General features: G+C 39.9%; 1 protein-coding gene across 7 annotated transcripts in view; it reads right to left on the bottom strand.

Moving 5' to 3' along the window:
- Positions 1-2029: 2029 nt before the first annotated feature.
- ntrk3b (neurotrophic tyrosine kinase, receptor, type 3b) overlaps positions 2030-26997 on the bottom strand; it is a 224984-nt gene continuing 200016 nt past the window's right edge. For all 7 annotated transcript variants that reach the window (XM_035942507.2, XM_035942506.2, XM_055011935.1 and 4 more), the window contains 4 exons: positions 24508-24680; positions 22348-22591; positions 9880-10038; positions 2030-5959 (listed from right to left, as the gene is read on the bottom strand). In XM_035942507.2, coding sequence (XP_035798400.1) covers positions 5774-5959; positions 9880-10038; positions 22348-22591; positions 24508-24680 — 762 coding nt within the window. In that variant the 3' untranslated portion in view covers positions 2030-5773. The remainder of the gene's footprint in view (positions 5960-9879; positions 10039-22347; positions 22592-24507; positions 24681-26997) is intronic.

The raw sequence follows: 26997 nt of genomic DNA on the forward strand, positions 1-26997 counted from the left end.
TGCTGAACAAAGTATAATATATCAGCAACAACAAAAAGCTAAAAATGATGGATTTTGTCACTCCTGTTTTCATCTTAATACTGCTTCCTAAAAACAAGAATGGCCTGCTGAAGTGGAAAGACACTGAACCCATATGAAGCTGGTCCTGGACTCTGAGCGACAGTCCAAAACAATAGATATTTGGACAGCAAGAGTTTTCATGCTTCAGCACATTCAGTTTGAAAGTTAGAGTTAGCACCCTGCAGGTGGATGCCTCCACCAACCAGTCAGGTTGCAGTTTACATATATGTGTTATACATTATATATGTAGTGAAAGCTCTGAAGGAATTTAATAAAAGGTATTAAGTGGTTTTATGTTTGGTCAATACAAAGTTGTAGCCATGACAGTAGACAATGCTTTGATGTTGCTGAAAAGTAGAACTAAAACGTAGATGTTTCATACCCATTTTCAACCCATCAGCACAGAAGATCAATATATTCAGTGTAGTTTCAAGATGGACACACAAGATGAGTGTCAACGATTCCATATTTGATTGAATGTGAAATATGGTCACAGTCATCCTTTCTGTTCCTGAGTTATGATGGTCAATAATGTGTTTCTCCAGAATATCATGTCATCACTCTAATGCTCAACTTTGACCTTTTGGATATGAAATGTCATCACATCATTGTTTTATCCTATCAGACATTTGTGGGAAACTTTGTCCTCATTAGTGTATTAAATTACTGACTTATGGCCAAAAGGATGTTTTGTGTGTCAGTTCATCCTTGAATCCAGGTGCAAATCTATGCCATGGGCCAACAGACAACCTGAAAACAGAATGTCTTCAGCCACAGCTGCTTTTGCTGATGTGGACACATAATAAAATAATAGATACCACATCAAAGTGGTGTCTACTGTACTGTCTACTGTTCAGCAGGTTTACATCAGTACTAAAAGAACCGTGTGGGAAATGTAGTCCTCTCAAGCACAAGTGCTAACTGGACACTGTCATTAGCTCATGGACTGAAAACTTTACAGGAGGTGGCCATGAAAGGGAAGAAAATTTAAAAAAGGACATCTGTGATAGAGATATCAAAGGTAACTAGTTGGCCAAAAATCAGCAGCTTGGTTCATTCTAAAAAAGTAGATGCATGCTAGAAAACTCAATAGTGACAAATGAGCCTGTGAATGAGTAGAAAATAATTTGCATGTTCAAGAAAAACCTTTTCAAGACACAGCAAGTGTCGAGTGCATTGCAGCATCTATACGGACACGTTTCCTAGTCAGTGATCAAGACTTCATGAGCGGATTCAGGACAAGAAGCAAACCTCTGGTAAACTTCACAAACAGAAAGGGTACAACAGTTCACAAAAACACAAAAATAAAGCAGTCCTATGGATGGAAATGACGGAAGAATAAAGAAACAGCTCATGACCCAAAGCCATCAAAACTCACTGCATGACATTTCATCCTTCAGCTGGACAGCAATCATTTTAGACTGAGCTTTTCAGGGTGAGGAGGTGGAATATCCTGAGCGGAGATCAGTCACCTTATCTCAATCTGACTGAGCTGTGCTCCACTTGCTGCAGACCAGACTAAAGTCTGAGAGATTCCACAAACAGCAGTAGCTGAAGGTCTGGGAGAGCATCACCAGGGAAGATAGAAGCATCTGCTGATATCTGTGGGTCAAACACTTCAGGCAGTCGTTGACAGCAATAGTCTACCAAAAAACATCTTTGAGTTCAAAACTGTGTTTTAAGGGGCTGGTATCTCCCACACAGGTCCTCCTGTATTGATGTAAACTTCTCAAACTTAAGCTCAGATTTGGCACTTCAATGTAGGATCTATGACTTTAAAACTGAATGTGCTGAAACACAGAGTCTGAAGAACATAAAATATGTAACTGTCCAAATACTTACGGTCTGGACTGTAGGTGAAAAGGCAGGTTTCTATCGCTTCGGGAGAGGATAGAAGAGCAGCAGACAACACAGACACACCATGAACACATGCTGTTCATCTTTCTGAGAGATTTAGATGAAGACAAGATTTAGTCAAATTCACACATTTTTATAAGACAGGACAAAATGGAAAAGGAGATCTTCTGATTGTTTGAAGACATTTTCTTAAGAGAGTCACATTAATACAAAGATCTATCATGGAATACCAGTATTTTATATACTGCAGTTGTTATACCACATTTTTATATTCTGTAACATGTGTACATGGTAATATGCCAACTTTGCTTCAAAAAGTGTTCAGTTAGTTCATCCAAGAAAAGAAAAAAAAAAGAAAACTTTTTAAACAATATTCAACTCACCATGAAAGGATTACAATACCCTGCAAATGCTCACGGTCTGTGTCATAATGTCTTTAAGCGTTTATCTTTACCACAAGAGAACACACAAAAACTCAATGCTTTGGGTAGCTCGATGGATTTGATCCTGCCTTTCATATAAAATACTTGAAATAACTGAATGCTCATTAATGATTTACATAGTCCCAAGGGGAACAGAGACAACACTGTGATACTGTGAGAATTCATGTCAAGATAATAAGGAAGAGATGTGAAGAGTTCCACTCCAAAACGCTCGATATCCAGATACAACATGAAATAAAACCATTGCCTGAGGTTTATCATTCAGTGTCTGAGAAATCTCCAGGATGTGAAAATGATCTCATTTTGTCAACTGAGCACTTAATTATGAGCGATTCCTTAAAAGCAAGATCATCTTGGGTTTAGGGGTCGTTTTTTCCGGTCACATTTTGGAACAAAACTCTTCATGTTTTCCAGTTCATTTAATACTGTAATTATCAAAACATATGCAATAATACCACACAATTAGATGGTCCACTTCAGTGATTATTATCTTTGATTAACACAAGTATCTGCCTGCCTCTGTGGCTTGTCCTCATGGTAACAGAAGAGGCATTTATCAGAGCAACAGACTGTGAAAACCTTGTCCGTCATGTACAGCCGATGGAAAAGAAATCAGGTTAATGAAAAAAGAAATGTTTTCATTTCAGGAGGGTTTCTTTTCACAGCATGTGAGGTGACAGGATCCTGATGGTAACAACCTAGAATGTGTTGAAGTAATAGCTCCACATTCTGGGAAATGTGATGTTTTGCTTTCTTGCTGAGTTGGATGAGAAGATAGAGGTCGCAGGAAACCTAGGTGACGTCACTTTAAGAACAGTGTCCATTCTCTTGGAAATATACATGTATTTTGTATCTCAATGTGGTATTGACACAAGACGTATGCTTCAGTAAACACATTTAGAGGCTAAATAAATTATAACTACTTTGTTTTTATGGAGCTAAATGTAAAATCTAGAGAAGAGGTATCTGTGGAAGATGCCTTTCAAGATACTTGGTGAGACTTTCCAATTAGCTTTGGCAATTTATTATTTTTTTTAATTAAATTTTGATGCTACTTCAACGTTAACAGCACCAGAAATGTTAACTAACACATACAGCAATAATTTTTGATTTTGCTTTTTTAAACAATTGGTTTATTGCCAGTTAGGTTTCTTTAAAACAATGTCACCAGGGTTGCTTAGTCTAAACTAGTGGAGAATTCAAGCTAGGTAGTTAGGTAGTAGTAAGCTAACATTAGCAGCTATCCTACATTTACTGATTACTTTTTGTTGAAACTAATGAATAACCCTCTATATCAGTCCCATGTTAACAGTGATAGAAAAGATTTGCATTTGTAGAGCCTTATAAAACAAAATATTTTGTACTATCTAAGTACTACATCTGCATACTGTAAACCACTGTCTTTTGATTTCCTCCTACCAGTAAAATTATTTCAGTGCTATTTAAAAAAAGGCTGCTAGCATGCTCCTTTTTCTGGTTTACCCTAACCCTAATGCCTTGTTTCTGCACAGTGTTGTACATATTTTAATGAGAAATCTCATACACATTAATGGTAAAAGTGACATCATTTGTCCTAGTGATAATGACGCTGAATGTGTCTGAAATGTATTTTTTTGACTAGGAAGAATTAAATGAAGGATATATGCAATACATACCCAGTCTAGTTATCAAATGTCAAAACACTCATATCTGTAGGTCTTGAAACATAGTCAGTTTTCTCAAAAAACACTAAGTGTACCTTAATATGACCAAAAAAAGCCCCTGTGGGTATTAAAAAGCACTGTGCGTGGAAAAGAAGTCCTAAAAATGTAAAATGTCTCAGTAAATGCTGCAACCAATGCTGAAACCCTGCTTTTTGGTAAATGGTATTCAGAACTTAAATAAATCTATAAATTTTATATAATTTCTTGCCTATCTGAATATATTTAAATTAAACCATACAATCTAATGTTCAGTAAGGTTATGCTTCAAATCTGGATATGTGGTTATTTGTGTTATTCTGAACATCAAAATGCTAACTATGCTAACTGTTCCCCCTGATTCCAGTCTTATGCTAAGCTAAGCTTACTATCTCCTGGATGTAGCTACATATTTAGCATACAGATGTAAAAGCTCTATTGGTCATAGCCCTCAGCAAGAAAGCGAATAATCATATCCCCCAAGATGTCAAAGTGTTCCTTAACATTCTTTTACAGATTAGGCTGTGAAAGCAAAGTGCACATCTGCGACTAACAAGTGATGAATATACTCTCAGCTCCAAAAATGTTTTCTTTAGCAGTTCCACACCAGAAAGCTTGAATAAGACAAAGCATGTGTGTGTGTCTGTGTGTATGTGTTGGAGGGGTGTGGTGTGAGATACTTATCAATGCATTATTCTTGCCAGAAAAAGCAAATGAACTGGAAAGTGAACACGAGGTTTCATCACCTCTTTGGAAAGTGTTGTGTTGAACCATGGCTCTGAGTCATCCCCCATTCTCCAAAGTCTCTGTGATTCGGTGTCAGTGGGCTTTTCCAAGTGTGTTCACTGCCATTCACCTTCACCACAAAAGACGACTTAACCAGCACTGACACGGGTAATTCCCAAGAGAAAGCTCCTCTGGAATAGGATGAAAACAAATACCATAGCTTTATACTTTAGCCACCCAGATCACAGTCAGAAGAGGAACCAAAGTAACATCCGAAAAAATAAGTTAACATAATTCTGACACATAGAATTTTACAATATGTACATTATTTTTTAAATTAAAATAGATTTGTCGGTTGTCTGATTAGGTTAGGTCCTCTACAGAGCGTTGCTTTTTTCCCCCAACCATCCAGTGTTATTCCACAGAGGTCCCAGTAAAAGCTCAGTTCCAGCCAATCAGAGTGCAAGTAAGGCTTCCATCGTCAAGTCCCTGTCAGTCGTTTGCCGGTGGCATCTTCAGACAGGGCCGAGCCCTTAGCAACACACATGGCAGACCCTTCAACACCTCGACAAAAAGAAATAAATATAAAATATATGTAATATTTCTATATATATTCATAAAACCAAACCCAGGATAGATTTGAACTCTGACGTGTTCTCTCCGTAATATAATCAAACTGTGGCCATTTTTCCTATTGCCAGTCCAACTTCCCCTTCTGTCTCCATTTTTGTGTATTTTTGCAGTTTTTCAAGGGAAAAAAAGTCTTCTTCAAACCTGTACATCTTATACGCAAGTAAACAAAATGTAAAAGTGCGTGTTTTTTTGAATACGTTTTATCCACTATATCCAAAAGTGTTGCAGGCACTTAAGTCCTTCCCAAACAATGCATGTGTTTTTCGACAGTGGAGCAGGTTGGTTTGGTTATTCCTGGATTCGTGTGGGTCGTTCTGTATGTATGTCTCTGTCGATCTGTCCGTCTGGCGAGGAACGGGCCGCCCCGAGCTGCTGCTAGCCCAGGATGTCTAGGTAGACCGGCGTGGCTTTTCCCATGGCGAACAGGACCTTCTGAATGTCCTTAATGTTTAGTCGCTGCTGCGGTTCCCTCTGCCAGCAGCCCAGCATGACGTCATACACCTCTTTAGGACAAATCCGTGGCCTCTCCAGAACCCGACCCTGGGTTATGCACTCGATAACCTGCAGAGGAGACAGGGCAGTGGAGTGAGACAGTCGATTCTCACTGACTGATTGCTTCGGTTTGTTCATAATGAGAAAGTGGTGACACCGAGCAGACTGTCCTTTGAGGTTTGAACTAATGAAAGTGAGATGAAAGAAATACACAGAATGCATTCAGTCCTAAATTTGTGCAATATTAAAGGGGAAACAAGATTTTTTCCACAGTTCCACAGCACAAAACAACAATAACACTGAATATCTGTGGGGGTGGATGTTTGAGATGTTGCTTAAAGGCTGATTGATCATTTCTTTGTTGAGCTTGTGCACTAATTAGCCAGATGACTCACTGCAGTCATGACAATTTGACTTTATTATTTCTGTCAATTCCAGGCCACTGTAGCTTAATAGAATGGATAGGGGTCTATTTGTGTGTAATGACTGGGAGTGTACAGACACTGCAATGAAAAAGTGTTGTTTTTTTCTTGTTTACACTTCACATTTGTGCACCAATCAATACCAGCTCTAATAATATGGTCTTTTTGAAGTTTTTCACTTTTCAAGCCTTAGCAAAATTACCAACACAGCCGAAGAGGGAAAACAGAAACTCTTCCCCCCCAAGGCATATTATGGTGTCATGCAATTTCATGCTCTTGCAAGTTTGCAGCACAACAGTGTCAGAACAAAGGATTTGATAATCTACTGCTATCTGAAGCCTAATTTTCTGGAAAGAACGAACGACAAACTTGATCTGTGTTTAAATAAATATGATTTTGCTGGTGGTTCGTGCTCAAGTGTGTCGACAACAATAGAAATTATTTAATTATTACAAATCAGTGGGGTAACCCATTCTATTGTTGTACCATCTGTTTTCTTTCCTTGGTATATTCTGTATTCATGTCCCATCACTGGAGGACATGAAGAGGCCCAGCAGACAGGCTATCTTCAGGGCATTGTATAAATTCTCAGATCACAAGCTTCACAACAGCTCATCATGACTGACAGGTCATCCAGCTGATTTACAATCGTTATTATTAGTTCTCCTGCACAGTGACATCATTTATATTTAGGGTCAGAGAAATCTAACTTTCTATTCCACAGTGCACTTGCACAGTGCTTTGTAGATATCATTGCAAATATTGTTACTTTTGCTACTAGACAAGGAAAAGTAGAAACAAGGGCATGATTTGTCACCCCAGCTTTATGATCACAGTTGGATACTTCTGATCACAGCACAAAACCCAACTCCAGTGTCCTCACTTAACAAGCAACTCGGAAAGACAGATAAGCAGCAGGATGCTCCGCTGCAGGCAGATGTAACAAGGCTGGGCGGGGATCAGCTGCCACTAAGAGCCCCGGCAGCAGGGGCAGCATTAAACGGTAAAGATGGAGATGTAAAATCCCTGACCACAACTACAACATAGAGCACAGCTTTCCCTTTTTGCTTTCTCCAAAGTACTATTAATGGATCATTCCACTTATTTTCAACTTGGTGTATTTCCCATTAATGTGGCTATTGTGACTCTATGGGTCATGCTAACTTTTCACTTTCCACCTCCATTGTAGAGATTAGGGTTAACCAGCACATTATCAGGGTGACTAGCATGAGCTGCATGCAGTTTTTGCAAAAAAAAAACCTCAGCTTTCTCTCATAAATCACTTCAAACGTTTGTTTTTGAGTCAGATTGAATGTTAGGTCAGCTGGCAAATACATTTGCGCACATCAGTTTGTTTACAGCTTGTTGATGGCTTTCCATTTACTACGTGTTTCTGAAGCAGAAGTCGTGCCAAACAAGACATCCGACAGATAAAAGTTATTTTTTTAACTTGTAATAGCTTTAAGCGACTGTACGGAGGGCTGAGTATTTGGTCTGGCCAGTCTTAGTATTTCCCTCCGGCTGATTCTGGGAAGGTGAAATGCCACTCCCAGGACGACAATGTTTATCAAAGCCAAATTCATTAGTTGTAGTTCCACAACTGGGATTACTCTCATCAGTGGACACATGGAGGACTTCCAAGTGTGGCATCAACAGGTCCCACTCGTAGCAGTAACAGTTTTCCTCTTCAGTCAGCAGCAGAGCAGCGACTCCCATCATCCCCACGGAACATATTCTATCTTCTTCTGTCCTCTTGAGTCTTATCTTTATTTTAAATTCAATTCACTTTTATTTATATGGCCAATTCACAACCTGTGTCATCTCATAGCACTTCACATAGTAAGGTAAAGAGAACCCAACCATCCAAAGTTGTCTTTGGATTCCCCAAGCAGTCAGCAACTGGGGAGTTGAGTTAGCTCCTTGTCTGTAAACACTGCTTCAAAAACTACAGCCGACCATCAAACTTAAATGATCTTCTATTGTCCTCATAATTGTTCATGGTAAACTCTGCCACTGCATTACCTGCTGGTTTTACAGAATGTCAGCCTCACACATGTATATGCCTGCTGACTAATGCAGTGTGATTAGGTCAGCCAGCATGTATCCCCTGATAAGGAACACTAATGCTTTTAGTAAAATGTCAGTCCCAGGCAGCTAATTTCTGTGTTTAAATGTTTAAAATGATTCCTGTAAAAGTTACTTTATTTGTTAAGCTGCAGGGAGCTTGTGTGAGTCAGCCAGATATGCGCTGTTTGCATGCGCTTTCCTGCAACTCCTCTTTTCCCAGAATCTCCACACTGGAGGGGGAGAATGCCAAGTGAACATCGCACTTCGAGTTACAATAGCCAAGTTAATGGGAGACACTTGAAAAAAAAATCTGTCTGTCTAACATTGTCTCTTACATGTTGTGTTGAGGGTCTGAACAGTGTTTGGCAGCACAACAGTGTGAAATGACCGGCCAGTAGCCTTTTTATTCTGCTTTATTCCTGAATAAAAGTGGATATAAGTTACATAGCCCTGTAAATGGAGCCTGTATTGATAGAGGCTGGCAGAGATCGCAGATGCAAATTTTATTGTATAGCTCCGTAGAGGAATGCGGTAAAGCCTAAAAAGCCCAAAAGAGAATGAGGTCTGTTTGAAACCACCTCCAACAGTACCCAGGTACTCATTTGTCACTGTCACTAAGTCACTCGTGCCCATTTACAATTGTTGCAGTAATGTATCATTGTGCAATGTGTTAAACACATCAGAATAACTGAATAATAAATGCAGTATTCCAGGCTACACTACCTGAGGATGAAATTAGTTTTGAAAAACAGATTGAGGGTTTTCAGCTTCTTGGCTGTGACATAATACAGCATGTCTTTACACTGTCATAAGATTCTGGCACGTAGTTTAATCAGCGTTTCATTTAGAGTCTCAGAACTCCGTCTGCTCAATATACGCAGAAATGTGGAAATCCCAATTTGTGTCAAGTCCAAAAATGTATTGATGTTTCTATTTAAAAAGTTCTAGGTGCTATGCATGCCACATGCCAGGTTGTTCTTTTAGGTCAATTTCATTTTCTCAACACGCTCACTTTACAAGAGTAATCCTAATTGAATTTTATTGATTCAAAGCACAGCCTCCAATGAAAAAACAAACCAATCACGGGTGTTATGCAATGTGGCATCTTGTCTGGTGGGAAAGCGGCATCAATTCATCACCTCGTTGGACTAGCGTGCGTCTCAGAGAGACTGAAGAAACAACATGAGGCAGTAGATTAAGATCCAAAATGGCAGTGTTCATTTAAATCTGCTATTAGAAAGCTCATTTTTTCACTCTAGCTGAAGCAAAGCAAAGTATTTCCCTACCCTCGATGCTCTGTCAAGGAAGTTTTTGATGTGTTGTGCAATAAACTGCCTTACTTGATGTTTAGAAATGGAAAAGCAGACTTTCACATTTACCACTGAATGACCCGGAGCTATAATTCCCAGTGTGTGCGTGAAATCCTGCAGCACAGTCTGTGGTAATATGTATGTACTGTATCTTGTGGACGTTTATCTATATGCTTCAGGCTGTTTGTACCTCATTGTTACCCAGCTGAAACCAAGGCTGCTTCCCATACGTAAAGATCTCCCACAGGATGACTCCAAAGCTCCAGACGTCGCTTTCCGTAGAGAATTTCCTATACATGATGCTCTCTGGAGGCATCCAGCGGATAGGTAGCATAGTGTGACCTCCGACCTGAGAGGAGAAGACAACAGAGTAGAGGAAGAGTGATTATTATTGAAACACTGTAGCTTAGACACAGATTAGAAAATTCAGTCATCAACACAACTCCCTGGTGTCTGGGGATTAACTGTCCTTGCATGTAACTGATATGTTGGGCTTAACATTTCATGAATGTCTGCTGTGCTGCTGAATGTTGACACTGATGCAATTCAGGAAAATGCTGACTTATCTGCCACCTGCTCTGTATGTATCGAATCACTGGATGTGAAATTCTTTAGATTATGGTATTAAACTGCCCCTTTGTTCTTGATGTGAAATAGCAATCTGCAGTCCCTTCTCTGCAGAAGTACAGGCATTAAACAGAGGATCAAAGTCTCAAAGCATGGAATTGAATGAGTTGTAATTAGATTTTTTAAAATAAATCAACCAAGGGGTTTAGAAAACTGCTGAATGCACGCCTGTGGATCGTCATGGTGAAGGTGTTCATGTAGCTGCTAATGTAAACGTTTAAATTATACCCATCAACATGTAAACCTCATGCATACATAAGAAGGTTTACATGACACAAGGTAAAAGTTGAGGAAGAGCAGATAAAACCTTAAACCTCTTTGATGTTTTCAGACCAGCAGAACATGAAATCCAAACTCCACTTGCTGTAAATCCTCTGAGGCTGGATATTAATCGATTAAACAATCGTCCATTAATCAACAGCTTCCATTAGCAGGCATTGTTTTAAGATCTATTTCCCATTCATGTCAGTCGCTGTGGCTTTAATCATGGCGCTGTCGAGCCACACAAGACCGATGTGGGAATGAGTGGCAAAGTATTGCAAGTTTCAGCTCAGAAAACAAGGACGGTATCACGGTGATTATTGTGAGGTGCAGGAGCCAAATTATACCACTGACAAATAATGTTATTAGCATGCTGCTGTGATCTGATGTGAAGCCTGAGTGTGAAGGTGCAACAGATAGTTTGGAAAGGTTACTGACAATCTAAAAATGATTTGACAAAAAACATCTTAACTCAAGGGTCCTTACTTACTTTTTCAATAGTTTTCAACTGTGCAGTCACGTAACTGCTGTAACTGTGTGTTGACATCATTACATAAAAAAATTGCGATACTCAGGTCATAAACTGATTCTATGAGCAACGAAACCAAAATATGGTGTTAAAATGAGTGGACCTTGACTGAAGTTTTTCTTTTCTTCTCTTTCTTTAGGCCGATGCGATGCTCAAAATCTATTTCCAAATAAAGGGAAATTCAATGGTGGGATTCAAACTAAAGTCAATCAAATGGCGATAATGACTGTAATGATTTGATAGGCTTGAATAAACACTTCATGTACAGCCATAAATATAGATATTTGTTGGCTACAAATGGATGTATAGGACAAATCTGTTCTAGCTCATGTATCACTCCTTCCTGGTCATGCTATTGTGTTAATACACTCCAATGTAACATTCACAAATCTAATTGTATGGATTTTGTTGTTCTATCACTTCCTGCTGTCGTTCAGTTTTTATCTGGCTCAGTTTTTGACCTTTACTGCTGTTATCTGCAGAGTTTTGTCAAGATAAAAATAAGATGTATTTTTTTTGGCCCTTTGAGGTTTTTATCTCTGAGTCAGTGGAAGTACTCCTGCAGCGTATCAGACACATGTCTATCATCCATCCATCATCAAAAGCACCCATCCATCCATGCATTCACTGATCCATGTAGCCGTCCGTCCATCCATGCATCCATCTATCCTTTTAAGTTCATTTTCAGTTCTTAAGGACAAACTGATACCAAATCCGCAGTCAGGCATACCATAAGGTCTTAAATCGTCATAAAGAAAACCTCTTAAACCTCTAGCTGCATTCACCCTGGCATGGTTCCTCGGATCTATACCTCAGGGTTACAACACAATCAGATTCATTTAATCATAATAAGCTCTTCTCCAAACTCCATTTACCAGCTCCAACATCTGTGTGCCTTCAGCTGTGAGTGCTGCGTGGCATTTTAAGTATCAAGAAAAAAAAAATCAGCTCAAGTCTTTCTAATTACCTCCCAGTTCCGTGGCGTGCTCATTGCACATTTCCTTTGAAAGTCAAACACAATCTCCATGTGTCAGCTTGACGCTGCAGATGAATCTTCTGAATATTTTTATAGAAACATGAGATTTGTCAATCTGCCAAGAGGCTGCTCCTTCCAGGGCATTTATTCAGAACGTCCTCCAGTTTGTACACTTCATCAAATTTAGTTGCTGAGTATGAGGCCTCTGTTTTTCTTTGCCTTTACTTGTCCTTCATCTGTAACCGTCTCTGAAATCATGCGTTGGGTTGCACCAGCTATTCTTCTTTGAATTACTAAGTTAATGTGTTAGCCCTTTGCAATTTATAAACTTGGGTTGCACCATTTTAGTAAATATCCAAATTTCTTGCGAAGTCCTCAGTGACACACATAATATAAAGATGTTCTCCCGTGCAGACTACAGTAGAAACTAGAGAGGTGGTTGTGCACAGATAAGCCTCTAGTCTCCACTCAGTTACTGCAGCTGAGCAACCCAGACAGGTATGTGACAAAAAAACTACCTTGCCACCTTGCCAGTAGAACACTGTATTTCACTCTTCATATGTACACCACCTTTCAAAAGTTTGGGGTCACCCAGACAATTTCATGTTTTCCATAAAAAAGCTCACACGTTTATTCATGTTTCTAATCATCAACTAGTTAACACAATGTAGCATTAGAACACAGGAGTGATGGTTGCTGGAAATGTTCCTCTGTACCCCTATGGAGATATTCCATTAAAAATCAGCTGTTTTCAATTAGAACAGCCATTTACCACATTAACAATGTCTAGACTGTATTTATTATTCATTGAATGTTATCTTCATTGAAAAAAAATGTTTTTACATCAACATGTTTATACTACACAAAAGGAGGTGTTGCAGCACAACAAATGCAAGGCATGATTTCTTTTTCATTTTCCCCACACTAACCTACACATTTTTCTATCTGAACAAGTTATTCTTTCATTCAACAAGCGGTTGGATTCAAATGGGCCTTAAAAAAAACTTACTTCAGAATGCTTATTACATCAAAACAAGTAGACCTTTACTTCACAAGTGATTTGCAGTTTTAAGTCCCATCTGGTATAATGAACTTTTGCAAAATGCAGTTGAGTTGAATCTTTTGTCTTTCTTCCTTTTCAGGCCACAGTACTTTAAAAATCAATTTTTTTTCTCCCCATTCATCTAAAAGTCTGGGAGTGTTTGCTGAGCACGTGCTTATTTTTCATCTCCATCCTTCTTCACATTAATACTTTTAGACACGTTTACACCTTGGACCCACCCATTACACCCAGTCTTCCATTAATCCCACCAGGGGTAAAGTTCTCTGCTCAGCTGCATCTCAGTCTAGTGTAGTGAAGTGAGAAGAATACCATTTTGTGTCATTTTCATTGAATTCTTGACTCACAATTCTGCTTTTTTATAACTTGCCGAAGGACATCTGGGGCATTAGACAGAAACTTTGTTTAACTCCTGATTTTTCAAACGTCTCCGTGGTAGCTCCCAGCCTAAACAAGTATGATCCCCCACCACCCTGGAATAGTAATTAAGATAAACCTAAAATTTGAGAGGGCTGCACAGTGGCGTGGTGGTTAGCACTTTTGCCTTGCAGCTGGAAGATCCCCAGTTCATGTCCCAGCCTTCCTGGGATCTTTCTTCATGAAGTTTGCATGTTCCCCCTGTGCAAATGTGGGTTTTCCTGGGTACTCCAGCTTCCCCCCACAGTCAAAAAACATGCATAATTCAATTGGTTACTCTAGATTGTCCATAGGTGTGAATGGGAGCATGATTGTTTGCCTGTATATGTAGCCCTGTGATAGACTGGTTACCTGTTCAGGGTGGGATAGACTGAAGCCCCCCTGCGACCCTAATGAGAATTAAGCAGTGTATAGATAATGGATGGTTGGACAAAATTTGAGAAGTATTCAAGATGCAGAGAAAGAGCACTTCATCTTGAACACCTCTCAAATTTTATCCAAACACGGTATTTATTGACATTCCCAGAGTGAATTTTGTGGCAGCGAGGACAGTTGCCAGTAGTTTTCCCTCGTGTACATCCTCAGACTCATTTGCCGGGGTTTCACTGCAAGCTAATGGCCAAATGAATACTGACTTACACTCCACCTGGTCTCATTACACATGACACATTTTAGCATTGTACACAACATTAAGCCAATATTGATGCTGAGACCAGTCGCCCCTGTTGTGTAAAAGCTCTGGGTCGAGCTAAGCTAGGTGGGCTGAGAATGAGGTAAAGGAGTTGGCGAGGGGCTGTATACCAATCCGTCCCCCTGCAGAGCTTTATAAAGATTAAACAAAATTAATTAAGTTCCCGTTAGTCTAAATGACTTATCTGAGGTCCACCCTGCCCATTGCATGCAAGGCTCAGCCTCATCAGATGCATACTAATGATCCAAGCGTTGTTGCAGAGGCAAGGGGCATTAAAAGTGGCTGACTCGCTGCTTCCCAAATGATTGCATGCTATCACCTTGGGTTTTTGTGACAAGGCCATGGCAATTAGCTTGGAACATAGGAGAAAAGGGGGGAAAAAAAGCTGAACACATAATAAAAATAAAATAATTGCCCCTGTAATTATCCTCATCTTTCTCACTCAATGTCACATGGAGAAACTGGCAATGCTCTGCGGGGAGTGAGGAATGAGTCTGGGGCTTTTTTTTGTTGCTGTGTAAACTGGATTAGTGCTCTGCCTGTCCCACCGTGGCAGGGGAGTGATTGGATTAACGGCATGGAGAGCACAGCAGCATGGCAGGGGGATAGATTACTGGCCCAGTCGGGCTCTTCGATGGGTGCTCTGCGGCCTGCAGGGAGCCCTGGGAGGCCCCAGACATCTTTAAGGGCCCCGATAACCATCTAGACACACTCTCTCTCCCTGCTCTAACCACACTGCTATCTCTGCTCTCCCAGCTCAAACAGCAGCAAACACAAGTTCACTTTTAGAGGCTATGATGTCCATTAGGTTTCTACCTGCTGCGCTGCTGCCAAGTGGAGATAAAGCAGTATCTACTCTGGCCACTGCATGCCGGTGGGTGGTGAAACCTTCTGAAGGTTTTCAAAACACACACACACACACACACACACACAGAAACTGCGCCATTCCTATCATGCAATTTTACAATATGCATTTACTGTACTTAGCTCTCCAGGCTGACAATACAATGAGTGGAGAAGTAGCTCCTCGGTGGTGTTAATGATTTCATACCTGCTCTCCGAATATGAAATATTTTGGTCTATTATTAGCAGTTGCAAAGAAGACATATTGATGAGCCACAACATTATCATCACCCCCAGCCTAATATGCTGGTGGCTGCCGGAACAGCTCCAACCTGCTAAGACATGAACTATACAATGAGACATCAGAAGACATTAACAGCAGTTACTTTAAGCTCTGGAAGTTAAGTAAGTTGGATCAGACCTGCCTCAGCATTTCCAGTCATCACAGCATTCAGGATATCCCACCTGCTGACTGGGAGGAACCCACAAGCTTTGCACTTTCTGTGATACTCAGACTCACTATACAGTGTTACGTTGGGATCCTCAACCTCACTGCTTCAATCTTGAACAATGCATATCCAGTAGTTTTGAAGTTCTCCGTTGTAATAATTCAAAGAAGACATTAGACATTAAAATACATTTTCACTCAAACCATGAGGCCAAACAACACTATCTGCTGATGTAGAGTATAAAAAATACAGCATTATATGAATACCAGATGTTTCCTTTGCTCTATCAATAGGTTTCCCCTAAAACCACCTTCCGGATCAACCCCCTCTTTTATCAGTCAGACAGGTGGATGGTGACATAGGGAAAGAAACAGTTCTGAACCTCATGTTAAGCATTTATTTTGCTAAATGCAAACTAGTCTGATTTTCTGCTTGGACAATGTTCATGTTGATTTTTAGTAAAAGTTATTTAACAAGACGTTGACGTGCTGGAGATTAGCCAGCTAGCATCAAGCTAGCAGGCAAGTTCAAGTTAAACTGCCGAGCTAACTAGTGCGGCTTGAGCAGAATATTAGAGCTGGCTTGGTAATGCAAACTATGCATCCATCCATTATCTATACTCCGCTTAATCCTCATTAGGTTTGTGGGGGGGAAGCCAAGGCACCCAGCGAAAACCCATGTATGCACAGGAAGAACATGCAAACTCCATGCAGGAAGGCCCCAGGATAGCGGGGACACAAACTGTGGATCTTCCAGCTGCAAGGCGAAAGTGCGAACCACCAAACCACTGTGCAGCCATAATGCAAACTAGTTTGATCATATCCATCCTTTAACATCATTGTCTGAGTGGATTTCAATACTGTAGAGCATAAATTAAATCCCTTTTAATGTAATGAATAAAAATAGGAGTGCAATTAATTCATTTATATTAACATTCTGTCCTCCTTTAGTGGCAGCATAACATCACCATTCCTATAGTTGTCACTGATGCACAGGAGACATCTCTTACAGCAAGGGTTTATTGCCATCCACATTCAGAGCAGAGGGTTGTCAGTGTAGATCGTATCTTGTTAAAGTTTACGTGCAGTCTGTCAAATGATATCAATCATAGGTCTACTCCTTAACCTCTATAAATAGTTTTTGATTCAAATGTCCGTGTTTGTTTGTAGAAATATTTTACTTTTTGCTGTTGTTGATGTGCACACATGGCAGCCTGTAAACCATCAGCCCCCTCCACATTAAATATTCTAAAGTAATCACTGGTGAGGTCTATTAAATCCCACACTTTGACATGCACCATTGTCAGAAGATAATAAGCATTATTCACTTTATCTGTGAGCTCTCACCGTTTTGAATAATAGAGTCCTTTTTTTAAAATTAGTGACTCATAGGCATTTCACTGGTTGCACGGCAACCTCAGTGATGAAATGACTTCAGTGAGCTACTGCTCAAAGGCAGAGAAATACTGCAGAACCTGTTGCTTTTACTATCTTCATAGTGACTAAACAAGCAAAATCACACATTTTGCCTCTAAAACCTTTCAACAGTCAGACTATCTTCACCCCTCTGTTTTGCAGTCTACATGTTAAGCCAAGATATCCACATGTTCACTATTACTTTAATTCTGCCATACCTTGACAAACTGTTTTTTCTGCAAGAAAAAGGCATACTTCCAAAAATGCTATATGAGCTTCTCTAAAGCCACAGAGATCACTTCATCTGAGGGTACCAATATCAAATCCTTTTCATAAATGTATTACTCCGCAAGAGTATGTTCATGTAGGACAATTCAGCGGTAGCCTAAGAGAAAAAACAAGACAACAAAACCCAAGGGGAGAGGCAGAACAGGCCTTTTTTTCATCCCTTCTTGCAGAAGTAATAAATATGGCCTGTGTACTCATTAGCACCAAGCTGCATACAGTTTTGAGGAGCTTGTGGTTTATAAATAATGCAGCTGAGGAGTGTCTGTTTGATCCTTGAAACAAGAGAAACCAGGGGACCATTTTTCTTCAAAGCAAAGCAGCGCAGGTAAGCAGCGGCTTCTGGCAGTGTCACAAAGAACACTAAGTCCTTGAAACCAAGTCATTAGATTGTAACACAGGTACAGTGTTTGGTAGTCCTCAGTCCGTGATTCCAAAATGCTGTCTCTGCCTGTAACCAATTTCTTTTTTCATTTTTCTACTACATATTGAGTGTAAGATTTTAGTTTTTTTTTGTCTCTATTTAAGGTCAAATGTACATGTTTTTCTCCTTCAACACCATTCAACTTCACATTTACACAATATTGCATTCAGTGAAATGAAGAGCAAGCCCTGTCTTTGCTCAATAATTAAAAAAAAAATCCTCAAGCAAAAAAGGTGACAAAAATGTAAGCCTGCACATCTTATCCTCTCACCTAGAAGAACGGTTGCAGTCCACCTACAGCTTTAAGAAAACCAATATTAAAATTTTTCTAGAGTGTTTTTCATGCTGGCAGGAACTGAATTTGACACAAAATACCAATTAATTACTGTAACAAATTTAGGGAGCGGCTGACTCCTCAGTCAACATAACCAATAAATATTGCACAAATGTAGCTTGCTATTATAGGAGAAATGAAAGAAGAAAATTAGCTGTCAAATTTACTGCTTTGCATATTGTACAAGTAACTCTGTTCTGTATTAAAGAAGACATCCAATGCAAAGAAACCTGTCATTACACTGTGAGAAAATAATACATCCAGTAATGACATCTGAGACCTGCAGCACCCTGCAGCAGCTCCTCGGTCTGTCCTGTGGATGCTGTTTCTGCTAAAAACAGGATCTCACTCAGTCTTCTGTCTTGCACCTTTAATACATAGGCACCTTTAGAGCATTCACTGTCATTTATACCCACCTAAACATGCATAATTCAGTGCTTCCCTCTCTGAACTCAGGAAAACATTCCCTGATATATCGTGAGGCACTGGTATAAAACACCTACATAGCAGGCACCGGTGCTGCCGTCGGCCTGCGCGGGTTCTGCAGTTGTCTCTTTTGAAACAACACAAAAGCGTATTCAGCGCAGGCGGAGCAGAAGGATGTGACAGATGGATATGATTTAGGACAATATTCGTCTCTTACTTGAAGTTGCTCCCTCCTGCTGCAAAGTGTCTCGGGAGTCCCAGAGGGCAGCGAGCGTCGATACGACTAGTCAGCGATGGGAGGATTGTACTCTTGGCAGGACGCTGCTATTTCTAATCACTCAACACAGGGAAAGTGTCCAATAGTGTTAAGAGCTCCTTATCTCTGGGCTCTGTCAATATTCCTCTGTGTAGGCGGGCAGTGATGCTATCGCAACGCACCAAACAGCAGCTTCACACAAGGCACGCCACACGCATCCACATCCACACAAATACACGCTGAATTCAAACTGCCACTGGTCTCTTTTTACAAACCATTTCTCTGGTTTCTGCCTAATCCAACATACAGATTTGCAAATGCTATTCTCCCTTCCTCACTGCAGTGTGTGTGCTGAAGCAGTAAATTATTCAATAAATTATTCAACCGTCTAAAATTTCCCCAATAAATTCACCAGTGAGTTTGATACGAGGAGCCAACATTCAGTTGAAGAAGTTGCTCAAATTCACTCATTTCTTTTTTAATAGACTGTTGCTTCAAGGGTGTTTTTTCTTCTCTTAGTTGCAATCACAGAACTGTGTTTGGTTTCCTTGTCAGCAATCCAGAGAAGATTGCATGCACCTCAGGAGGATTCAACACAAGATGCAAACCCTGGTAAGCCTCAAAAACAAAAGGTCAGGCTGCAGCTTACAAAAGAAATACAAATTGAACTAAAACATCAATTTTAAGTGATTGTTGTACACTGTTTTTGCTGCATTTTCACCTTTTCTTCACATTTTAACTGGCTAGTCATACTGTGGTCTGCACCACTATCTGAGAGCCGTTACCTCACACCACCTTGACACTCCCTTGTTGATACTGTATACTGTATCTTTCTCAATCACACACATCCTTTCAAGTCCCAGAACACACAGTTCATTGTTGTCCTGTTAGGTTTTATATCAGTTAAAGACTCCTGCAGCTTCTCTCTCTGCCTGTCCTTTGACTGAGCTGTTAACTCACAGCACTTATATATTAGGCTTATAATTGTTCAGACAAGAACAGCCAACTGAACCATTTAATCTTCCAGCTGAATGGTATCTGCCTGCTAAATCAACTGTGACTGAGGCAATTAGATGAGCCGTTCTTTGGCCAAAACAAGGAAACACACTCAGTTTCATCCTTTACTTTCCCACTGAGGCCAACCTGAGCTACCCAGTACGCCTGAAGTCGTACTGGCAGTCACTGAGCAGCTCCCCTGGAAGGGAATTTGCACCGATGTGCTATTTAATTGTGTGCACTTTAGTTTAATGCTAGAAAGCCCTATGCGAACTTTATGTAATAGAAAAATAAAACATTTAATTAAATGTACATTATAAAACAGAGATCCAACATCACTTAAATACAAAATGATGCTAAATTCTATTTCTTTGTTGGTTTGCTCCTGCATAAAATTAAAAAGTAACCATTTAGATTTACTTGATCAAAAATTCAGGCATTGCAGTAAGAAGTCAATACAACAGAAGTCAGCAGAACTTTCTTAACTGAGATGTGAATCTCATATTTTTTCAGTATTTTATTTTTGCTCACACTCACTCACAGATGTGTTTTTAAATGTTCACAAGAGAAAATACCCTAATTGACACAATTATTAAGAGGTAGTGCAATTTGAATCATTTGACTTTTGAGTGGTATTGCACAAAGGTGTAGTCAACCGGTGGCCAAAATTAAAGACACTTTCTTTTGGCAGAAATAAAACTTTTTCTTAACTTTTTTGAGGTTAATAGTATTTTCTGTTTTACACAATTTGAAAAGAACGTCTGGTGTCGGTTGGAAGCTGCCTTAGAATAAAGTTGAGCTGGAAGGAACATTAGCTCACATCGTCTGCAAAGAAATGACATTTCACCCCTGCAAATAGCAACATAAATATGGATCACAAGAACATAACACTGCAGCTATGATATTTACCTTCACGTAAACACTCATTGTAACTCAATAATTGAGCTTAATTCAGATCTAGTTAGATATAAAGACAAGAATATACTATTCAGAAGTCTAATTCAAGCTACATGAATGATCTCCAGCATGAATTCTGAGCCAGTCTTGGTATGACACTAGTGACCTGCTTAAAATAGAAATGACAGACACAGAGACCATGCATTTCAGATGAAAATTTGCACAATGTACATGCAAGACTCATAGCGTAACATTTGCAATGGTTACCATTAAACTGACCTGGATAAAGCTGTCAGTGTCAAAACATTCAATTTTTCTTCTTCTTCTTCTTCACAAAGAGCTTATAATGAGCATGCAAGACTGTGAGTGGAGCATTTATAAACCCTTGATGCTAAACCCATTATGAGCTTTCAATATTGTATTTCAGAAGTGTGGCTGGCAAATGAATGTGTCATTAAGCTACTGTATGTCAGAGAGCATAAGAAAGATCTTTAAAATCCTTAAGTTTTAATAGTTTCACATGTGCAACATAAAATGCCATTCTGCTGGCATACCATTTTACATTAAGACACTGTTGGAATTTAGATATGAAATGTTCAAATGTATGTTTATGTTGGTCTTGGTGGGCTCCAACACCACTACTCTACTGGGATCTGCAACATTGAAACAAAATTAGGGCCAACTGATCCATTGCACTGACACTGATGTAACCATCACTGAACAGCACACAGAATCCTGCCATCATTCTTTCACAACCTAAAGAAGATATTCAGATTTTAATAATATAGCCATTATACAGATGGTGTGCATGAAGGAGCCATGCCCCAAACACTAAAGACACCTCCCTCAAATTTCCTTACAAATTATTTTATGGGTTCAGAGCTGCTCACCCAGCAGGCAAGTGCTTTATAACTGCTGGTGTTGCCACGAGCAAAGTCCGAACTGGCCCAGCTGTCACGCTGGGAAAACAGAATCAGGCGTGCATAAAGTCATTTCACAACACCAGGCTGCTTAAAGCAGCCAGATCTGCTGCAGCCATCAATCCATGTATTTGTTCAGGAGAAATGCTACATTCTTCAACACAGCAGTTCCGGCCGGGTTTGCGGCATTCATAGTCACTAATCACGTTAAACAGTAGAGAAGACATGAATCGGAAGCTATATAAACAAGCCTCTAAGCATCAGGCTGGAGGCTCAGCAGGCTCATCTCATCTCCACCACACTGCTAAACCGCTCCCTCTGAGCCTGAATGTATGAGGGCTGGTGTGGAGGCCGGCTGCACGGGGGATGGGAGAGCAGTTAACTCTCCTTAGAAAAGAAAAAATGCAAAGAAAAACAAAAACACAAACAAAATGACACAGGAGAGTAACAGCCTTCACCCATTAGAAATATCTTTTTAATTAGCAGCCTCAGAGGCTTTAGAGATGTTTTGATCCTAATTAGAACCCAACTCAAAATTATAGTGAACGTCTACCACTAAATGTCTTTTTTTGTGATTAGAGATCAGTTTTAGCTGGAATCTATTAATGAATGTCTTATGTTAAAAAAAAAAAAATGCTTTTATACAACATGATGTCTGTGGAAGGACTGAAAAGCACCCAGTTCTTACCTTAAACACAGAGGGCAAGGTGAGTATATATAAATAACTGAAGTCTGGCAGAAACAGAAACAACTTCAGCCTCTGTCGCTGTGATTCTCCAAACTCTGTTCACAGCAGGCTGGTTTCATGGTAAAACACAAGCAAATGATATAATGACGCTAGCTGAAGCTTACCCTGTAGTAATCGCTGCTGTAGATGTCCCTGGACATGCCAAAGTCTCCAATCTTGACCAATAGACCATTGCCAACCAGGCAATTCCGGGTTGCCAGATCTCTGTGCACAAAGTGCTGGGAGGCCAGGTAGACCATGCCTGAGGCAATCTGGGTGGCGATGTGCAGCATCTGGGAGAGGCCGAGCTCTCCATTGGACTGCAGTGGCTGGCCATCTACCAGGATCATGGCATCAGGGCCGTGGGCTCTGGGATAAAAAGAACAACACACGTTGAACTCATGCACTGGAATTGATGATAGAGCTCTCTAGTCTCAATTTTCAAGTAGGTCTCTGCAACTTCGGCTTAACAACCATTGTGTCAACAAGTAGCAATTATAGGATCATGACATGTTTATCTGCAAAATGGAAGACTCTTAAATTAATTGAAATTTTGCTACTATTAGCCACAACAACATACTTGTCACACCGGAACTCTAGCAACAAAACCCCAAAAAGGATGGAATTAAATTAGTGTGCATTTTTTTGCTTAAGAAATCCATCATTTTTTGGAAGTTGACAGTCATTTCTCATTTTAAATTTTTCATAGTCAGCCTTTAATAACTGGATATAAGAACCCCTTTCAGGACGACAGAATGTAACCCAGCTGCCCCTATAAGAAGTAACCCAAAGCTGCTTACAGTACTAATAAACTCTCATCCTGGCAATATTGGTGCCTTTTTATGCCTAGTGAGGATAATTAGCATAATAATGAGAGACTGTTAAAAATATTAACAAATTAACTATAACCTGCAAGCATTCAGGCAGCTTTAATTGCAGTGATAAATTGTTATGTGTCTGCACTGTTGTTATTAATTCACTGGCTGTAATGTGAGCATTATTCGCTTTTTTCGCCCCTCTAAACCTTCCTTCATGCATTGCACCCTCTCAAGAATTTAAAGAAAGCTCTAGAATTTCAGTGAGGTACTGTAAGTTCAGCTTTTCCCAGATCAGGTTGACTGCAGGTTTCTGGGTGACGATGAAGAGGTCATCTCCTGTGAAGAGTTCCCGCTGTTCTCATCACCTTCTCGTCACTGTGATTACAGACTAGGCACCATGCAGGGAAGACTGCAGCTCTCTCACTCTCTCATAGGTTGTCTTTCTATCTCTGTCTCAGGATTTTAGTGCCAGTCGCTGTTCTTTGCTTTAAGGATGAGAGCAGTAATTCAGCTCCACTGTAGGGGGATTAGTAGCCCCTTTTCTTTGCATGTGCCTTTTGTCTCTTCTCTTCTTATTTTACAGACATCCACTCGTGTCTGAATAAGTGCTGGCTGCCCTCCGTTTATCTGAAGGTTGAGCTGGACTCACATGTCATATCTTCTGTGAACTCCTATTGATTCTCCGCACATCTCATCTCTTAAATGTGACCAACAGGAACAACAGACCAAGAATCAGCCACGTCTTGCACCTTGCATGAAAGAATTTCATCATTCGCGACATTGCCTTTCATTTCAGGAATGATTTCCCAACAGAAAGTCTTCACGCACTCTTGAATCCACACATACATTCGCACTCGCACTTAAATGTAACGTGTCATCTTTTCAACTATCGCTGAAATTTCAAAAACAAGATAGACCCCACATATTCACGCACGCTCACGCACAGACACCTCAGCAGACTTGAAATAAAACACTTCTATCCCAGACTCTTTCTTTGCACACTGACATCAACTCCAGTGAGCTTCCATTACCAAAGCGCTCGCTGTACCGGCATCGTGTCGCTTTTGTTGAGGCTTATCAGAGGTCACTTCCCTCGGTACAGTCTGACATTACTGAACAAAAGCACTAAAGCACTCATGTTTGCTAGCCCAGAAAGCTGTGAAGCGGGCTGGATATTATATCAGCAGCAGGAATTTGACAAAGAAGAATTTCAGCTTTCTTGGACTCCAAGTAAAGTTTTACATTTGTCAATAAGTTGGTGAATAGCTCTGTCTGAACACTCCAACCAGCACCTTGGTTGAAGATGCCCCTAGCAGAGCTGGCACCCCCACACGCATTGGCATTTAATCATGCCTTCACTCACTGGTTTGTTACTCTTCATTTATCCTTTGAATATTTAATTCACTTGGCCAGCACAAGCCTGCTACTTTTGGGCTGTACTGATTCACCTTTAGATCTAAAACTGACCTGAGGAATTTGTTGAGGTCTCCATGCTTCATGTATTCGAACACCATAATGAGAGGATCTCCGTCTACACACACTCCATAGAACTTAACGATGTGGTCATGCTGGAGGTTGGTCAGCAGCTCCGCCTCCCTCTGGAAGTCCTTCCTGGCCGACAGGTTGGGATCTTTGAGAGTCTAAAAAGGAAATTAAAAGTCTGATTCACCCATTAAGAACAGGTAAACATTAGAGGTCTCAGTCCAAAGGTCTTCTTTTATCCATCTTTGAGTGAATTAACTAATACATCCATCGCAAACCTTAGCTTCTCATGATACATCGTACTAACTAGATATTGTTTGATGGTTGAAAAATAGAAGAAAAAAATCTGGCTCTCTGGAAATGATTCTATAGTGACTTATGTTTTCATTGTTTCTTCTTGATGTAACAGGAAAGTTCTTGGGTGTACACGTTTTGACTTGATAAATTGACAAAGACCACTTGAACAAGCCATTACTCTGCATTTTGAAGGTGATGACGAAGCCTCCTTCAGACTTTCTGTTCATTTGATCTCATCTAGCATGTTGCTTTATGTCTGAATGACTACACTGGTCACTTTTCTGTAAAACTGGCCATGGCAATCATGCAAGGTTGGACCAGTAACATTTCCATAACACTTTCAACACAGCATGCCATTGCACTGATGGATAAGCCCAAGATTAACATACTCATTTAAAATAATGTTATGGGCAACATGATCTCATGCGTTACACATCATCTGTCCAATCTTGCATGTATGAAAAATATCCTGTCTACATTCTGGCTCTATGTCATTGTTGTGGGTATGTTTGAAAAAACCATGAAGAATAATAACATAAAAGTGACCTGTATCTAAATGATACAATTTCATCACTTGAACATATTGATAAAGTAAGTAATGTTTATATCCCATGTCTGAACAGGACTTTCGTCTCCTCTCGTGATTGGTTCAGGCTAGACTTTTACTTCCTGTCTTTCAGAAGAAGCATCACTGTGAGTCACATGCTTCATTGAGTTGTGCTATGTTATTTTACATCTTCTAGTTATAACTTAGAACTCCGTTATGCTGAGGTGTGTCCTGCACCCTTCCTCCTTTCTTGCTTTTTTTCATAATCCAATTTGTAACCTCCATTTTGAGGTGATTTATTCACTCAGTAACTCCAAGTTGTACTTCAGTTTTAGCCAGTCAATTGTTCTGTCATCCAAAGAGCCTCCATGATCTCGACAGTTTAGGCCTGAGTGAAATGAAAGCAAATTAATTCTAATGCGAATAAACAAATGTTAGTATGCTAAACTAAGATGGAGAACAAACTAAACACTGCCCTCTAAACATCAGCATGTCTTCACATTCATTTGTTGGCAGTAGAAATGAGAGACTTAAGCCTACTAAGCAATATTTTATTTATAAAGTAGTGCAAATTTTGACTGAAATTGGAATCCACTACTAGTATGTGAACATTATGAGTTATGTAAACACCTGATGGCACAAATTTTCTAGTGGGACACCACTAAACCAGTGTACAGAAGGGTGCAATTAGATAATGTATTTAAAAATGTGTTCTTAAATTTTACAATAATGTAGATTACATATTGGCAATGTGTCATATCTGTTTATTTCATATAAATACGTGAGGAATGTCAATGTTTTCTCATCACTACTCACAGATCTGATGTTTTCTTTTGATGTTATTTTTACACAAGAAGCTTGAGGAGACATTGACATCACATGCTTCATGTATGTCATGGCTTATTTGTGACTTTTTCTTTCCTTTGACTTTTGTATGCATAAAAGCTGGTGGATGGAAATGCACTTTTCATTTTCTTGGCACCACCTTACACCTCTGTCATACACCAGCTGTTCTCTTTTGTCAGTGCCTGCAGTTCACATCGCTGAAGAGCTAGACTGAGCACTTTCACCTCCATCTTCCCCGTCACCAGCACCAAGACTCCATGGAAACAGAAAAGTTAATGGAGGAAATCAGTTGTTCAATTAGTGGGTTCACCGATAGACAATGGTAAACACAATACTGTGTTCACACCAAATTATGTTTTACTACAATGACGCAAGACATAATGACTTCTTACAGCTAAAGTGAACAACATTGACTATCGTGTACCAAGAGGACATGTCAAGGACAGCCACACATTCCATGGTAACTGAACAGTCACTTTCCACTGTCATCTTGTTGAATGAGGGAGATATGGGTAGCTATAAAAACGTAAGCAACTTTGACATCCAACCATGATCTAGAGACAACAGTGTTGGCAGATATTCTATGATAACCTCATTCTGCCCCGAACCCACAATTTACAGGACTAAAAGGATCTGCCGCTAACTTGGTGTCTGATAGTTTTACTGTTCACATTACATCTTGTAAATAGTACTGACACCAGCAGTCACTTTAGCTGTAATCTTCAGGGAGTGCAGGAGAAGCAGGTTGGACCCACTGCAAACTGATCTGATTAGTAACAGGCCCA

Source organism: Amphiprion ocellaris, chromosome 1 (genome assembly GCF_022539595.1).
Source record: "Amphiprion ocellaris isolate individual 3 ecotype Okinawa chromosome 1, ASM2253959v1, whole genome shotgun sequence".
NCBI classification, from domain to species: Eukaryota; Metazoa; Chordata; class Actinopteri; family Pomacentridae; genus Amphiprion; species Amphiprion ocellaris.